At 46.5% G+C, this 18,666-nt stretch overlaps 1 protein-coding gene across 2 annotated transcripts; it reads right to left on the reverse strand.

The window, feature by feature from the left end:
- Positions 1-1,629: 1,629 nt before the first annotated feature.
- LOC132571275 (zinc finger protein 883-like) lies at positions 1,630-17,148 on the reverse strand. Of its 2 annotated transcripts, none has more exons than XM_060238029.1 (5): positions 17,075-17,148; positions 10,642-10,724; positions 8,927-9,053; positions 6,524-6,607; positions 1,630-3,431 (listed from the first exon to the last, which is right to left on the reverse strand). In XM_060238029.1, the coding sequence occupies exons 2-5, from the start codon at positions 10,654-10,656 to the stop codon at positions 1,780-1,782; spliced, it is 1,878 nt and encodes a 625-aa protein (XP_060094012.1). In that variant the 5' UTR covers positions 10,657-10,724; positions 17,075-17,148; the 3' UTR covers positions 1,630-1,779. The 2 variants fall into 2 exon arrangements, with proteins under 2 accessions (XP_060094012.1, XP_060094011.1); XM_060238028.1 differs by lacking the exon at positions 17,075-17,148 and adding an exon at positions 15,750-15,842.
- Between the last annotated feature and the right edge of the window lie 1,518 nt (positions 17,149-18,666).

Raw genomic sequence — 18,666 nt, forward strand, 5'->3', positions numbered from 1 at the left:
TGGTCGCCTTGGTAGATGACCTCCAGGGGCAACTGGATCGAGGTGCCGTCGCGGTGCTCATGTTATTAGACCTGTCGGCGGCATTTGATATAGTCGACCATCAGCTACTGACCCGCCGCCTCGCTGACATAGGGGTTGGCCTTACAATGGCTTTCCTCCTTCAAGAGTCGGGGACAAAGGGTGGCGATCGGGAGCGAGCAATCCCAGAGGCGCACACTAGACTGTGGGGTGCCCCAGGGAGCAGTTCTTTCCCCGATGTTATTTAACATCTATATGCGCCCCCTTGCCCAGATTGCACGGAGGTTTGGGCTGGGTTGCCATCAATATGCAGATGACACCCAGCTCTATCTGCTGATGGACGGCCGGCCTGGCTGCATCCCAGGGAATCTGGATCAGGCATTGCAGGCTGTGGCAACGTGGCTTAGGCTGAGTGGGTTGAAGCTGAACCCGATGAAGACAGAGGTCCTTTGCGTGGGCCACGGCGCTCTGGGGAGGGAAATACCTCTCCCGGTCTTGGACGGTGCACCGCTGAAAGCAGTGCACCAAGTCAAGAGCCTGGGAGTTCTACTGGAGCCTTCATTATCAATGGAGGCCCAGATAGCAGCCACTGCCAAGTCAGCATTTTTTCATCTGAAGCGGGCAAGGCAGTTGGCCCCCTTCCTAGAGCGTCGGGACCTAGCAACAGTGATTCATGCGACGGTCACCTCAAGACTGGACTACTGTAATGCCCTCTACATGGGGCTGACTTTGTGCCGAACCCGGAAGCTGCAGATAGTGAACGCGGCCGCTAGGCTGCTGCTAGGGCTCCCGAAGTGGGAGCACATACAGCCAGGGCTGCGCGAACTGCACTGGCTGCCAGTTACATACCGGGTTCGCTACAAAGTGCTGGTTATTACCTTTAAAGCCCTATATGGCTGAGGACCTGCCTAACAAAGGGACCGTCTCTCCCCATACGAGCCCCAGAGAGCACTGAGGTCAGCAGGGAAGAACAAGCTGACTATCCCTGGGCCAAAAGAGGCCAAACTGCAGAGCACTCGCGTACAGGCCTTTTCCATCGCAGCTCCATGCATATGGAACCAGCTCCCGGAAGAGGTGCGGGCCTTGCAGAGTCTTGACCAATTCCACAGGCCCTGCAAGACTATCCTTTTCAGGTCGGCTTTTACAAACTGCTGATTTATGATCATTAAATATATGGATCCGCCAAAGATTTCACCCAGGGATCCTCGTCATCACATGAACTGATAGATATAGCGCCAGGAACATCATTGTTCTATCAAATTATGTCAATGTGAATTTTAGAATTGTTTTGGATAATGTTATTTTAAAGTCCTCTATATTTATTGTATTGTATTTTATGGATGTTGTTAGCCACCCTGAGCCTGCTTAGGCGGGGAGGGCGGGATATAAATAAAATTTATTATTATTATTATTATTATTATTTCAGAAAACTTAAAATCCCTGCAGATATTTGGTGCCGTTATTGTCTCTTAGGGTTATCAGCAAAACCCAAGTACAGCAAATGGTGCCATTGTAATGTTGGCAGAACATCTACCCCTTGTAGGGGGATTATGAGTAATAAGCAATATTACCTCATGGTCAGGTTTAGCATAGATCTCTTAAGCACTTCTCCCATATTCGATTCCTGGCTGTTTATTAAGGCTTGAAAACCAACTAGGAGGGGGAAAAACCCCTCTTAACTATTCAGTCATTAAATAATTTGGGGGCTCTGTGACTTATTTGACAGCTTTAAGGCTTGTATTTCAAAAATCCTTAGTCTGATCATTTCTGCAATTCTTCCTCTTTGTGTGTTCTTTGATGGTATGTCAAACGGTCTCGCCGGCTGAATCCTTTCCCACAGTCCCTGCATATATATTTTTTACTCTCCAGTGTGGACTGTAAAATGTCTTGTGAACTCTGTGCTGGTGTAGAATTTCTTTCCACACTATAGGCATTTAATGGTTTCTTCATTGTGTGTGTTCTTCGATGTTTATTAAGGCTTGAGTTCTGACTGAAGCTCTTCCCACAATCTAGGCATTTATAGGGCTTCTCCCCTGTGTGGGTTCTTTCATGCAATTTAAGAAATGTACTGAGACGGAAACTCCTTCCGCACTCCAAGCATTTGTAAGGCTTTTCTCCTGTGTGGATTCTTTGGTGCGCATTCAGCAGTGAGCTAGAGAAGCTCTTTCCGCACTGCAGGCACTTAAAGGGCTTGTCCCTTGTGTGAGTTCTGTTGTGTATGTTAAGTTCTGAACTGCTCCTAAAATCCTTTCCGCATTGCATACATTTATATGGCCTCTCGCCTGTGTGGATTCTTTTATGTGTTTTAAGGCTTGAGCTCTGATTGAAGCTTTTCCCACAATCCAAGCATTTATATGGCTTCTCCCCTGAGTGGATTCTTTCATGCGATTTAAGGTGTGTAGCGATACGGAAACTCTTTCCACACTCCAAGCATTTGTATCGCTTTTCGCCTGTGTGGACGCTTTGGTGTACTTTCAGGTGTGAGCTCTGGCTGAAGCCTTTCCCACACTCCTGGCATTTAAAGGGTTTCTCTCCAGAATGGGTCCTTTGGTGAGCAGTAAGGTGAGGTCCCTGACTGAAGCATTTCCCACACACTGTGCACTCATAGGGTTTCTCCCCTGTGTGGGATCTCTTATGTGATCTGAGGGATCCTTGTAAACGGAAGGTCTTTCCACACTCCAGGCACTCATATGGCTTCTCCTTTGTGTGGAATCTCTGATGTGAAGTGAGGCTTGTACTGACAGTAAAGCTCTTTCCACATGTCAAGCATTTATATGGTTTCTCCCCTGAATGGATTCTCTGATGGGTAGCGAGGTTTGAACTCCAGCGGAAGCTCTTCCCACATTCCAAGCATTTATATTGTTTCTCCCCTGAATGGATTCTCTGATGCAAAGTCAGAGCGCTGTTACAGTTGAACCTCTTGCCACACTCTGAGCACTGGCATGGTTTTTGCTCCACGTGGGTTCTTTGATGGGAAGGATGGGTTTTACTCAGACCAAAACTGCTTTTGCACTCTGATTTCCTAGAGGGTTTATCCCTCACATGGATTCTCTGATGAGAAGTGAGGTTTGCAAGCCTGCTAAAACCCTTCCCACATTCAGAGCATATGTACGTTTTACCCTGTGCATGGATTCGCTGACGGGAAGACAAGTCGGATTTACGTCTCAAGACTGCTTTGCTTTCGGAACGTTTCTTCCTCCCTTTTCCTTTGCCATGTTCTTCTTGAGGTGGATTTTCAAGGAGGGTGTCAGCCTGGAGAACTACAGAGGGATTCCCTGAGTTCTCTGCTTTGTTTTCCTCCTGCCTCTTGGACTGTTCTGAATTCCTCAGAGGCTCTCCCTCCACCTTGCGGCTGGTCACTTTGAAAGACATTCCACATCGCTTGCTATAATTCTCATCATCCTGCCTATGACCTGTTGGAACAAAGACTTCTGATTAGTAGGGGTGATAAGTCTATAATCTGCAGTCATAACAGAGCTAACTTTTTTTCTGCAGAGTTAAGAAAAAAACCAAGGTCTTTCCTCCATTTTAATTTGCTATCTAAACTGACAAATGGGTACAGGCAACTTTGGCGCTTCTCGTCAATGATTTTCATCAGAAGAATTCACTGCTTCCCTGTGGATACTTTTAATACTCAATGGCTCCTGACAGAGAAACCCAGAGCCTGGAGGCAATATCAGGGGAAGATCTCAGACTCTATGCCAGGGGTGGCCAAACTATGGCTTGGAAGCTACATGTGGCTCTTTCACACATATTGTGTGGCTTCCAAAGCCCTCACTGCTCCATTGGCTGGCATGGAGAAGGCATTTCCCTCTTTAAATTATTTCTCCAAGCCAAGCCGGTCAGCGGCTTAGAGAACACATTTAAAGTTAAAGTTGCTTTCTTTCCACCTCTTTTCCTGCCTTCCTAAGGTTGCTGGGTCTGTTGGAAAATACCTGGAGACTTTGGGGGTGGCTCCAGGAAAGGGTGGGGTTTGGGGAGGGGAAGGGGCCTCAGCATGGTACAGCTGCCATAGAGACCACTCTTCCAAGCAGCCATTTTCTCCAGGAGAGCTGATCTCTGCCAGCTGGAGATCAGTTGTAAAAGCGGGAGATTTTCAGGCCCCACCAGGAGCCTGGTAACTGTATGCCTTCCTTCCTTCCTGACTTGCGGCTCTCAAACATCTGACGTTTATTCTATGTGGCACTTACATTAAGCAAGGTTGTCCAGCCCTACTCTATAAGATGATATTGGATTTATATCCCAACCTATACTCTGAATCTCAGAGTCTCAGAGCAGCTACAATCTCCTTTACCTTCCCCCCACACACACACAAACAGCCACCCTGTGAGGTAGGTGGGGCTGAGTGAGCTCTCCCAGAAGCTGCCCTTTCAAGTACAACTCCTGCAAGAGCTATGGCTGACCCAAGGCCATTCCAGCAGCTGCAAGTGGAAGAGTGGGGAATCAAACCCGGTTCTCCCAGATAAGAGTCTGCGCACTTAACCACTGCACCAAACTAGCTCTCAAGAATCAGACATCCCAGGAGAAAGGATGCTCACCCAGAGAGTAGGGAATCAAACCCAGTTCTCCCAGGTAAGAGTCCACACACTTAACCACTACACCAAACTGGCTCTATGCCCTTTTACACCAAGCTGCTCTATGTCCTTCTGTTACTCCATCCAAAGGAAACGGTTGGTCACTGTGTGGGACTGGATGCCAGACTAAATGGACTATGGATGCTTGACTAGATGCATCCAGGAGGGCTCTTCTTATAACCAAACCATGAAGAAAAGATAATGTAGTTTGAGCTCCCCGTTTAAACCTCCGGCTGCTTTAAACCTTCCTGGCTCTCCTGTTGCACAATCTTTTCCCCATGTCTCTCTTTGCTTTCACCAAAGTGGGGGAAAGAATCCTGAAAACTGTTCTTGTTTCAGCAATGTAGACAGCCCAGAATTGGAAGATACTTCCGGGCACTGTTCCCTCTAAGCTGAGTTAGTGCGAGTTAGCTCACAGTTTTTCAGCCTCTGGCTCAGGAAGGGTGGCCCCAGAGCACACTCATTTATGCAGTAGGTCACAACTTGAATGCCAGTAGCTCACGAAGCAGAATTTTTGCTCACAAGATTCTGCAGCTTAGAGGAACATTGCTTCCAGGTGGATGGAATCAAGGTCAAGATCCAAGGTACACAAATCTGGATCAATGCTGAGAGGGAAAGGGATTGTTTCAGCTTTTCCTTCCATGAAAACTCTTAGGAGGAAGGAAACCTTAGAGCAGGGATTAGGTGGAATACAACTGGGAAATGCATGTCTTTTTGTGATTCACCAAGATTTACAGAAACACCAATTGGCAGAGGACTTTATTACCTTTTATGGCTATCCAGACCAAATGACCAAGCCACACTAGTTTACCATGTGATCAGTCCGCATACTTAATCAACAAACTGCTTGCATTTCAGTCCACAATACCTGATCCCCTCGTCTGATGAAGTGTGCTTAGAGAGCACATGAAAGCTTACGTTCTGAATAAAACTTGGTTGGTCTTAAAGGTGGAACTTGACTCCTGCTTTGTTCAACTGCTTCAGACCAACCCGACTGCCCACTTGGATCTATCAAACTCATTTGTTATTTATTTATTTAAAATAAATAATATAAAATAAATAAAATAAAATTATGAGGGCCGGATCAGACATAAATAAGACTTTGTCGGGCCAGGCCATGTCAGGCCGGGCCATGTGTGTACCTATTTAAGATTAGGCAGCTGAGATATAAACTTTATAAAGAACACAGACAAACACAATTAAATATATATATATATATATATATATATATATATATATATATATATATATATATATATATATATATATATATATATATATATATATATATATATATATATATATATATATATATATATATATAAAAATCTTAAAATAAAACATGCTTAAAACATTGGCACTTGCTGGTCTTAAAGGTATTTTCTTTGTATTTCTCCCATGGGATCCAGGGAACTGGGCAAAGGAAGCTCTGGCTCTTTCCTGCCTTTCCCAGTGGACCAGGAGGGGGAGGAGCCTCAGCCAGTAGAAGAGAGGCTTGGCTCAGTAGCTCTGCTGTGCCATTGAGAGAGCCTGGCAAAGCAAGCTCTGCCTCCCCTCCCCCTTCCTCCCCAAGGGAGGAGCCTGAGCCAATGGAGAAAATAGAGGCTTTGCTCTATAGCTCCTGTATGATTGAGCAAGCCTAGCAAAGCAAGCTGTGATGCAGAAGGAAGCAAGAGAGAAGGGGAAGGAAGCAGATGACAGCCAGTTGCTCAGGGGCCTGATAGGAGCCCTCTGGGGGCCTAATTTGGCCCCCAGGCCACATGTTTGACACCCCTGCCTTAGAGGCTGTCAAAGCCACTGGAGGTATCTCCCAAGCGTATGTGAGCTCACAGCCTGAGTGATCAGGGACACTCAAAATCTCCAGCTACCCTCCAAGGAACCTGCTAAATCCCCAACGAACAAGGAGGCCCACCACATGTCTAAGCACCCACCTGACGACCTCTCTTCTTTGGGGTCTGAGGGAAATGGTGCTTCCCTTTCCTGAAGCCAGGAGATGAGGCCAGGCGTAGGATTAGCTGAGGAAGAAACAAAAAATATACAATTTACTACAAAAAATCAGGCCTTCCTCCATCATCCCTTTCTAACGTTCGCATTCTAAAAGATCACAAGAGAGAAGAAAGGCTCTTCTGCCCAATAAGTGAGCAGGCAACAGAAACCACCACAATTCTAGAATCATAGAGTTGGAAGGGACCTCCAGGGTCATCTAGTCCAACCCCCAGCACAGTGCAGGAAATTCACAAACACCTCCCCCTAAATTCACAGGATCATCATTGCTGTCAGATGGCCATCTAGCCTCTGTTGAAAAACCTCCAAGGAAGGAGAACCCACCACCTCCCGAGGAAGCCTGTTCCACTGAGGAATCGCTCTAACGGTCAGGAAGTTCTTCCTAATGTTGAGCCAGAAACTCTTTTAATTTCAACCCGTTGGTTCTGGTCCTACCTTCTGGGGCCACAGAAAACAATTTCACACCATCTTCTAGATCAGGGGTGGCCAACGGTAGCTCTCCAGATGTTTTCTGCATACAACTCCCATCAGCCCCAGCCAGCATGGCCAATGGCTAGGGCTGATGGGAGCTGTAGGCAAAAAAACATCTGGAGAGTTACCGTTGGCCACCCCTGCTCTAGATGACAGCCTTGAAGATGGTGATTATATCACCTCTCAGCCTCTCCAGGCTAAACATGCCCAGCTCCTTCAACCTTCCTGAAAGTATCCATCTTCAAGTACAGTTCATGAAACTTGAATTCTGGTGGCCAAGGCAGCCATGTTTCCTTCTACCCATTTCTCTCTTGCCCTCCCAACTGAGAGAGAGGCTAGTTCTTTTCCTCCTCCTTCAAAGGGTCACCTTCTCTCTAGAACCTTAAGATGTTTTGCTGTCCTTTAAGAATCCCTGCAGCAAATGTTCCGCTCCTAGCTTGGAGAAACATCGACTGGGGGGTGACATGATAGAGGTGTACAAGATTACGCATGGGAGAGAGAGAAGTACTTTTCTCCCTTTCTCACAAGACAAGAACTCATGGACTTTCAATCAAATTGCTGAGCAGTCGGGTTAGAACTGATAAAAGGAAGTACTTCTTCACCCAAAGGGTGATTAACACATGGAATTCACTGCCACAGGAGGTGGTGGCAGCTGCAAGCATAAACAGCTTCAGCAGGGGATTGGATAAGCATATGGAACAGAGGTCCATCAGTGGCTATCAAATAAAATGCCTTTTGTAACGGCTTATGATACCCTATATAGCAAGCATGTAACCTCTGGTACCTCAGTATTTCCATGGACCATGTTCCGTGTAGCACCTTCGAATTCCTGAATAAACTAGTCTATTCAAAATAAAACAAAGGACTTCATTATTGAGAATCTCGGGGCTTGACACTCATTTGTTATGAGGGCTGGATCAGACATAATGAGACCTTGTTGGGGGGGGGGTCATGTCAGATTGGGCTGAGCCATGTTGAGCTTGGCCGTGTGTGTACCTATTTAAGAGAGGCTTTGCTTTGCAGCTCTAGACAGAGAAGATGACTGCAGATTTATACCCTGCTCTTGTCTCTGAATCAGAGGCTCATAGCAGCTTACAGCCTCCTATATCTTCTCTTCCCACAACAGACACCCTGTGAGATGTGTGGGGCTGAGAGGGCTCTCACAGCAGCTGCCCTTTCAAGGACAACTCCTGCAAAAGCTATGGCAGATCCAAGGCCATTCGAGCAGCTGCAAGTGCAGGAGTGGGGAATCAAACCCAGTTCTCCCAGATAACGGTCCGGGCACTTAACCACTACACCAAACTGATCAACAGCACGAAGAGAAAGCAAAATATCAATGTAAAAAGGGATGGAAGGCCATGAAGGAAGAACAGGGTTGCTATGCAGAGGTAGGCAATGACAAACCACCTTTGTTCATCTCTTGGCTTAAAGACTCCATGGTTCTGGGCTTGGGTAGCTTGCAGCTTAATGGCACAAAATAGCACTAGTTCAGCAGAAATCTGAAAGAAGGCAGGGCACTTGCAGCTGCTGGAATGGCCTTGGGTCAGCCATAGCTCTCATAGGAGTTGTCCTTGAAAGGGCAGCTTCTGGGAGAGCTTTTTTCAGCCCCACCTACCTCACAGGGTGTCTGTTGTGGGGAGGGGGAGGTAATGGAGATTGTGACCGCTCCGAGACTCTGAGATTCAGAGTATAGGGTGGGATATAAATCCAATATCATCATCATCATCATCCCAATTTACACTGTAATCTGTTTTGAGTCTCAATGAGAAAGGCAGACTACAAATGACAGAAATAAAGAAGTGAGCGTGCCAAAAATCACAGCTTCAACATCTATCAAGCAAGACGTAAAGGAGCCTTACCCAAAGAGGTCACGTTCCCATAATTCTCCAGCATGACTTCTCTGTACAAAGCTCTCTGGTCAGGAGTCAGCAGCACCCACTCGGCCTTGGTGAAACGCACGGCCACCTCCTCAAAGGAAAACGGGCGCTGAAAAAGATGGAAGATACATTTTTCTCACAACGGAGCTTACAGATAATCCACCTGCTCCTGCCCAAATGCAGTTTTGCTCACAAAACAGGGAAAAAAAAGAACACACGAGGCAGTCTTGTATTGAATCAACCCACTGCTTTATCAAGGCCACTAATGTACAGTCCAACCAGCAGAGGCCCTCCAGAGACTCCTGCTGGGGTTGAACCAGGGGCCTTCCGCATACCAAGCGGACACTCTACCACTGAGCCAAGGCCTCTCCCCCAGCAACTGCAGATATTAAGACAGGAACAACTGAAGCTGCCATCTTCTGAGTCAGACCTTTGGAAGCACAGTTAGACTATTTTAACTTGACTGATTTTTGGTCCATTAAGGTCAACATTATCTATTCTGACTAGCACAGGGGTGTCAAACTCATTTGTTATGAGGGCTGGATCTGACATAAATGAGACCTGGCTGTGCCATGTCAGGCCGGGTCAGGCCATGATTGCCCAGACCATGTGTGTACCTATTTAAGATTAGTTAGCAGAGCATAAACTTTTTAAAGGACACAGACAAATACGACTAAAGATTTAAAAACAAACTAACCTTAAAATAAAACATGCTTTAAAACATTAGCACTTGTTAGTCTTAAAGGTCTTTCTTTGTATTACTCCCATGGGATCCAGGGAACTGGGCAAAGGAAGCTCTGGCTCTTTCCCTCCCTCCCCAAGGAACCAGGAGGGGGAGGAGCCTCAACCAATGGAGAAAATCGAGGTTTTGCTCTGTAGCTCCTGTGCGATTGAGCAAGCCTGGCAAAGCAAGCTGTGATGCAGAAGGAAGCAAGAGAGAAGGAGAAGGAAGCAGATGACAGACAGTTGCTTTGGGAGCCTGAGAGGAGCCCTCCAGGGACCAGGCTGCATGTTTGACACCCCTGGACTCTCCAGTACCACAGGAGGGGGTCTTTTATGTCGCCTCCTACCTGATCCCTTTATTAACTGGAGATGCCAAGGATTCTACCTGGCACCTTCTGCATGCCAAGAAGGTCCATCAGTGGCTATTAGCCTATGTATGTATCCCTCTCTCTCTCCCTCGATATATATATATATACACACACGCACACACACATATTGGCTACTGTGTGACTGGATGGGCCATTGGCCTGATCCAACATGGCTTCTTTTATGTTCTTATGCTCTACCATGGACCTTCCTCCTCACCCAGACCCCTCAACTGAGGTTCTTGTTACCCCAGGAGGGAGTTCTACCCTCAATGGATACTTCACACCACAGAAAAACAAGAAAACCTGCCCGGGGCATTTATCGGCATCCCACCTTTTCATTCATGGAAGAAGGTCAAGGGTTCAAATGGCTGCTGCGTTACCTTGCAGTTATCAGAAAGCCATGGAAATACATGTACTTTCTTTCTTTAAACACATTTGGCCCCATTAGGCCCCTTTCCTCTGTGGAGAAATCCAAAGCAGCTTACAAAAAGAAAAAGGTTCCGTATCACAAAGACAAACAGGAATGGTTCCTTCCAGCCCTGCTGGAGGAAAAGGAGGCATCCAGCTTCTCTTCACACAACACTTCCCAGGGGATCCATCCCTTACCTGAGCAGGCTGCATCTTAAAGGTTTCCACTCCACCCCAACGAGGAGACGTCCTGGAACCCAGCTGTGATGCCCTTCGACTGCCTGTAGGGAGACACGTGTATCTTCAGTGGTTTACTCCACCTTTCTCCTCAAAGGGGACCAAAAGTGGCTCACGTTGATCTCCTCTCCATTCTGTCCTCACAACCACCCTGTGAGGGAGGTCAAACAGAGACCACACAACTGACCCAAAGTCAGCCAGCAACCTTCCGTGGCAGAGTGGGCGTTTGAACCTCCTAGATCAGTGGCTCCCAACCTTTTTGGCACCAGGGACCAGTTCTGTGGAAAACAATTCTTCCATGGACTGGTGGGAGTGCTGGGGGTTTTGCTGCCCCAAGCTGCCCCATACCCACACCCCATCCATGCCCCCCTGGGGGGGTCTTTAAATGAGGAGTAGGCAAAGGTCTCTGTTGCTAACAGGCCATGGACTGGTACCGGTCCATGGCCCGGGGTTAGCGACCCGTTCTAGATCCTAGTCAGAGACTCTGCCCACAAAACCACACTGCCTCTGATCCTGCAGGGAGATTCTTGAACTCTCCTTGTTTTAAATGAGGAGATATTTCCACCTTCCCGGTCCGTGCTGCCTGCCTCCCCAATGGGGGACTTGTGAACACCTTCCATTGTTCTCTTCCTCTCCATTTTATCTTCACAACAACCCTGTAAGGTGGGCTAAACCGAGGGAGTGTGGTCGACCCGAGCTTCCACAGGAGAGTGGGGATTTAGACTTTGGTCTCCCAGATCCGAGTTTACCCGCTTTTAACCTTCTCAGGGAGAGCAGAAGAGAAACAAACAAAAATACCCTTGCAGGAGATTTATCTTAAAAGCAAAGCCTGCTCTTTACATCAGAAAGGCCCTGAGTCTCACAGGGCACAGAGGACAGATAACATCAAAGGTTGGTGAATGCTGATACAGTCCCGTATTTGGCTCCCTCAGACATGTTTTCCCCCACTGGGTCTCTGTCCAAAGAAGGGATAGCCACATGGAACCTGTGGGCTCTCCCTAACTCCCAGAGAGCAGGCCACCCTGGAGGAGAGACCCAGACAACCTGTGAGGCAATTTACAGACCAGTGTAATTTGAAGCAAAGCAGTTTCTAGAAGAGAAGAAGAAGCCCCTGCTGGATCAGGCCATTCGGCTCTGCCTCCCATTTCAGACAGCTGCTATTCAGCTGAGAAACCTGTAAGCAGAGACTGATACCACCCCCCCATTCACTTCCTGACTCATTTTAAAGAAAACTGCATTGGAATGTGAGGGTTCTACTTCAGTCCAAAAAAGCTAGCCAGGAAATACACCAAAGTTGCCTAATGATCTGACCAGCGTCGCAGGATTTGGCGGGATAGGAGGCTCCTGAACATGTACTCCTTCTGTAGGAAAGTTGGCAGGTTCACAGAGAAGTGGCATCTGCCAGAATCCCCCCTCCTGCACAACGATGGACGGGACGGGAACCTGACCATGTCCTCAGATTTCTGTATGGAGCAACCCTTACACACATTCCCAGCAGCAAGCTTTGTCATTCATTCCCTGAAGGAAACAAGAATAGAAGGCATTCTGGGATAAAAGACTCTTTCTTGTCCCTAATGTCAACGTGGAGGGGGAAATTCTCCTAGGAAGAGATGCAAGGGGGCCTTGTTCCCATAGCCTCCTGGCCAGAGTGATTCCATAGAAATCAATTGGTTTTGACTACCCTAATATATTGGTTGTGTTATTAGTCATAGGGTGTTTTTACACTGACAGTTTGTGACTCTCTATCACCGCATTGGAAACTCACCTTTTACATTACCTAACGTTCTCACAACTGTTTTGCACCATTGCTGCCCGAAGCGTCTACATTTGTTTTGGTGAGATGCGTTTTGGAGCTGCTGCTGCAACTTTTTTTCTCAACACTAGTTTTGATCTGGTCTTTTCTCTACAAGCGTTTCAAACTTGTATTGTAAAAGTTTTCATTTTTTAAAAGACTCCTCCAAAAGCCACAAGGTACAGTAATTTACATGAGAACTGACAGCACTTGAAATTTTTACATATCATTGCTTGCCTCATCTAGGAATTTAAATTTGTATTGTTTTTGCACATTTGACACATATACATTTAACTAAGCACTGGTATTCCGGCTGCCCTCTGATCAGAGACCCCCGCCCCCCAAATTGAAACGCTTAAATGTAAAAGGAAAATAATTAAAGTGGAACAGTGGCAGGCAATTTGAAGACTCTAAATCTCTCAATCAAACTGAATGTAAAAATAGATGCATGCCTTTTGTCCCATCAGGAATATTTGCTGCTACACTGAAATGCCATTACATCTTGCAATAAGTCTTCCCTCTAAGCTGAGCTAGTGTGAGCTAGCTCACTGGGGTTTTTTGCCTCCAGCTCACACATTTTTGTCTAAGAGCATGAAAAATGCCCCCAGAGCAAATTAATTTATGCAGAAGCTCACAACTTTAATGCCAATAACTCACAAGGTAGAATTTTTGCTCCAAGGCTCCACAGCTTTTTTAAAAAAAATTACCTTAGATTTATATCCCGCCCTCTCCGCAAGCGTACTCAGGGCAGCTAACAGTCATGTTAAAACAATGATTTCTAATTTCAGCTTTAAAAACAATTAAACTTAAACAATTAAACAATTTAAAAGTACATATTTGGTGCTATTCAAGAATTTTGGTATAGGTGAGTCAGATTACGATGGTGACATAGTTCTTTGGTCAGTCTGTTAGTGATCCTTCTGATGGTATTGCTGAGCAGCACAGAGTGGCAGCCTTCTCCCACTTAGTTATTATAGGCCTGTTGGAAAAGTTCGGTTTTACAGGCCCTGTGGAATTGGGAGAGACCCTGCAGGGCTCTTATAGCCTCAGAGAACATTCCACAGCATTGGTGCTGTCACTGAGAAGGTCCTGAGCTTAGTCTGGCCTCCTTTGGTCCAGGGATGAATAGCAGATTTTGAGCTCCCGAATGCAGTGCTCTCTGGGGAACATAGCTTAGAGGGAGTATTCCTTGTAATCTACTCACTGTCTGACTTCGATATTTTGCAATCTGTTTACACGTCAACTGGAAACATTTATGAGGCTCATAATCCATCTTTGAGTCTCAGTAAGAAAGGCAGACTTGCAATAATAATAATAATAATAATAATAATAATAATAATAATAATAATAATAATAATAATAAGATATTGGATTTATACCCCACCCTTCACTCTGAATCTTAGAGCGGCTCACAATCTCCTTTACCCTCCTCCCCCACAACACCCTGTGAAGTGGGTGAGGCTGAGAGAGCTCTCCCAGAAGCTGCCCTTTCAAGGACAGCTCTGCGAGAGCAATGGCTGACCAAAGGCCATTCCAGAAGCTGCAGGTGGAAGAGTGAGGAATCAAACCCAGTTCTCCCAAATAAGAGTGCACACACTTAGGCACACCCACACATTAACAAAACAAAGGAAAGCGGAAAAGAGAAAGATAAGGTGGGTAGCCATGTTCCTGTTTGTGGCAGTAGAAAAGAGCAAGAGTCCAGAGCAGCACCCTAAAGACTAACCAAGTGTGTGACAGGGAAAGAGCTTTCCTGAGGCACTGCTCACTTCTTCAGCCTCCTACCCTGCCCTGATCCTACGCCTGTCTCACAAGGCTTGTAAGACAGCACTATTCCGGCTCGCCTTTAGCTAAAGGATACCTGGAGCACTGAATACCATCAGATATTAACAACACTAGCACCAAACTGTTTTCATTGTTATTTATTGAATGTTGAATGCTGTATGATTTTAAATGTATCATGAATGTTTTATTGTGATTTTATTTGCTTCAGCGGGGAGGGCAGGATATAAACAACAATAATAATTAATAACAATAGATTTCATTAGTGTTGAAGGAGCTACTGGACTCTTGCTGTTTTCTATTTCTAAAAGAGAAAGGCAAATAATTTTTTAAAAAATTGAAAAAATTAAATTGCTGTTCCCTCTAAGTTGAGTTAGTGTGAGCCAGCTCACAGGTTTTTAGCCTCCAGCTCACATATTTTTGTCTTAACTCAGGAAGGATGACCCCAGATCATACTAATTTATGCAGTAGCTCACAACTTTAAAGTTAGTAGCTCACAAAGTAGAATTTTTGCTTAGAGGGAACATCTGCAGCTTAGAGGGAACATTGCTTGCAGCTATCAAAATGTAAGATGGTCACAGTTATTAATAAGAAGTGCAGATTTATACCCCGCCCTTCACTCTGAATCAGAGACTCAGAGCGGCTTACAATCTCCCATATTTTCTCCCCCCACATCAGACACCCTGTGAGATGGGTGGGGCTGAGAGAGCTCTTACAGTAGCTGCCCTTTCAAGAACAACTCCTATGAGAGCTATGGCTGACCCAAGGCCATTCCAGCAGGTGCAAATGGAGGAGTGGGGAATCAAACCCGTTCCTCCCAGATAAGAGTCCACACACTTAACCACTACACCAAACTGGCTATTTACAGCTGCATACACATTACTTATGAAATCACCACTTCCCCTAAATTCCTAGAACTCAAGGGATAATTGGGGGGGGGGGGGGGATAATTCAGTTTAGATTGCCAAAATAGATATATGGATTCCAAGTAGCGTTGCCAAGTCTAATTCAAGAAGTATCTGGGGACTTTGGGGGTGGAACCAGAAGCAAGAGTGTGACGAGCATAACTGAACTCTAAAGGGAGTTCTGGCCATCACATTTATAGAGACTCCTTTTAAATGCCTTCCCTCCATTGGAAATAATGGAGGATAGGGGCACCTACTTTAGAAGCTCATAGAATTGGACCCCCTGGTCCAATCATTTTGAAACTTGGAAGGTATTCTGGGGACAGGCACCAGATGCTTTGCTGAAAATTTGATGCCTCTACTTCAAAAAACAGGGCTTTTTTTGCCTGCTAATTTGCAGCTAATCTAATCTGTTCAGTTAATTTTCCCAGCAAAGCTATAGTATACAAACACAGAGACCGCACGTTTCTGCATTAAATTGCGCTTGATTTGAATGCTCCACCACCCTATTTCTATTTCCCTTTTACTTTACTTGCTCCTCCTCCAAGACGCAGCACCCCACTTCGCCCCCCACCCCGTCCCCCAAATTGGACCTGAAAACAGCGCGCTTCCAAACAGGCCGTCTCAATGGAACCGCCAAAGCCCCTGTACAGGTTCCGTGCGGAAATGGAGAGGCAGGAAGGCGCATCTGCAATTAAGGCCCCCCGCCCTTATTTGTTTTTTTCCTTCCAGTCTAGGAATTTGGAACTCATATGTTTTAACCATTGGAGCGCCCACAAGTTCGGCCTCTTAGGGAGGATGAGCCAAATCAGGATTTAACCCTGGGCTGGCCTGGGCAGCTGCTTTTTTGGAAGAGGAACCAGCAAGGAGGAGCGGGGGAATTACTGCCTGGACCCCAGTGTGCGAAACGAACCTGGGACTTTTCCTAGCTGGCTAGCAGCAGCAATCCTAGGGTTGCCAATCCCCAGGTGGGGGCAGGGGATACCCCAGATTGGAGCCCCCGCCCCCGCCCCCCTTCAGGGTCATCAGAAAGCGGACGGGGGGGGGGGGAATGTCTGCTGGGAACTCTGTTATTCCCTATGGAGAACTGTACTCATAGGAAATAATGGAGAATTGATCCACAAGTATCTGGGGCTCTGGGGGGGGGGGGCTGTTTTTTTTTTTTTTTAAAGGCACTGGATTTCCAGTATATTATCCAGTGCCTTCCCCCAAATTACCCCCCAAAGTTCAAAAAGATTGGACCAGGGAGTCCAATTCTATAAGCCCCAAAAGAAGGAGCCCCTATGGAGGGAAGGCATTTTAGAAGGTGTGTGGTCCCTTTAAATGCAATGGCCAGAGCTCCTTTTGGAGTTCAATGTGCTTGTCACAACCTTGCTCCTGGCTCCACCCCAATGTCTCTTGGCTCCACCACCAAAGTCCCCAGATATTTCTTGGATGGGACTTGGCAACCCTAAACCTCTCCCCTCCCAGTTGCTGCAACATCTAGTAGCAAATTAGGGTTGCCAATCCCCAGGTGGGGGCAGGGGATCCCCTGGTTTGGAGGCCTTCCCCTGCTTCAGGGTCATCAGAAAGGGGGGGGGGGAGGGAAATGTCTGCAAGGCACTCTGTTATTCCCTATGGAAACCGATTCCCATAGGGTATAATAGAGAATTGATCTGCGAGTATCTGGGAGGCTGTTTTTTGAGGTAGAAGCATCACATTTGTCAGAGTGTAGGAAGTCCTTTGTGTAGAGCACTCTGGTCAGCCCAGCCCCAGCTATAGTTCTAGTGAAGACAAACTCAACAACAGCCAGTTCAACAAGTATATTTGGGTTCAGGCAATATGCATAAGTCAAAGTCAGTCCAATGGTCAGGTCACTCACATTCAGTCCAGCCAGTTCAATGGTACAAAATCACAGTCCAGAAGAGTAGTCATTTACCAGTCAATCAATCCAACAGAATATCAAGCCACTCTCCAACTCCTCTCCACGTCTCTCCTCCAATATTCACCCACACGAGTTAGAAGCGTGGCCACTGTTGTTATACATCCATTAGCCAATCCCTGTGCTCAATTAGCTAATGAGTCACACATGTTACTCACATGCTTCTTGTTACTGCTGTATAGTGGGAGTTACATAATCTTTACACAGTATTATGGAGCCTTAAAGTGACATATACTGTCAACATTTTCAGCATAATATCCAATGCCTCTCCTCAAAACACTTGCCAAGTTTCAAAGTTCAGAACCACTCGCAGGGATGACAGCAGAGTTTCACAGGAGCTGGTGTTCACCTTTAAAACCCTCTATAGCAGGGGTGCCCAACGGTAGTTCTCCAGATGTTTTTTGCCTACAATTCCCATCAGCCCCAGCCATCAGCCATGCTCAGAGAGGTCACATTCTCATAATTCTCCACCATGACTTCTCTGTACAAAGCTCTCTGGTCAGGAGTCAGCAGTGCCCACTCGGCCTTTGTGAAACACACAGCCACCTCCTCGAAGGAAACCGGATGCTGAAGATGAAGGAAGACACTTTTTCTCACAACTGAGCTCTCAAATGATTCACTCACTCCTGCCCAGATATCCTTTTGCTCACAGTACAGGAAAAAAAGAACACATGAGGCAGCCTAGTACTGAATCAACCCACTGCTCTATCAAGGTCACTACCGTGCAGACCAAACAGCAGAGGTCCTCCAGAGACTCATCCTGGGGACTGAACCCAGGGCCTTCTACACACAAGATTATGCGTAGGAGAGAGATGATAGAGAAAAAAGTACTTTTCTCCCTTTCTCACAATATGAGAACTCATGGGCACTCAATGCAATTGCTGAGCAGTTGGGTTAGAACTGATAAAAGAAAGTCCTTCTTCACCCAAAGGGTGATTAACGCGTGGAATTCACTGCCACAGGTGGTGGTGGTGGCTACAAGCATACACAACTTCAAGAGGAGATTGGATAAGCATATGGAGCAGAGATCCATCAGTGGCTATCAGCCACAGCATATTGTTGGAACTCTCCGACTGGGGCAAGGGATGCTCTGTATTCTTGGTGCTTGGGGGGGGGGGGTGGCTTCTAGTGTCCTGGCCCCACTGGTGGACCTCCTGATGGCACCTGGGTTTTTTTGGCCACTGTGTGACACAGAGTGTTGGACTGGTTGGGCCATTGGACTGATCTAATATGGCTTCTCTTAGCTTCTTACACCAAGCAGACACTCCACCATTGAGCCATGGCCCATCCTGCAGCAACTGCAGATATTAAGACAGGAACACCCAAAGCTGTTGTCTGTTGAGACAGGCCCTTGCTGGGCCCTCAGACTATTTTAACTCTGCTGACTGTTAGTCTATCAAGGTCAGTATTATCCAGTCTGACTAGCAGAAGGTCTCTAGTACTTCAGGACTTTGCAGTGTTCCCTCTAAGCCGAGTTAGTGTGAGCCAGTTCAGTTTTTTAGCCTCCAGCTTGAACACTTCTGTCTTGGCTTCAGAAGGATGGCCCCAGAGCAAACTGATTTGACAGTCGCCAAATCACTCACTCGCTT

Source organism: Heteronotia binoei, chromosome 5 (genome assembly GCF_032191835.1).
Source record: "Heteronotia binoei isolate CCM8104 ecotype False Entrance Well chromosome 5, APGP_CSIRO_Hbin_v1, whole genome shotgun sequence".
Classification (NCBI taxonomy): Eukaryota; Metazoa; Chordata; class Lepidosauria; order Squamata; family Gekkonidae; genus Heteronotia; species Heteronotia binoei.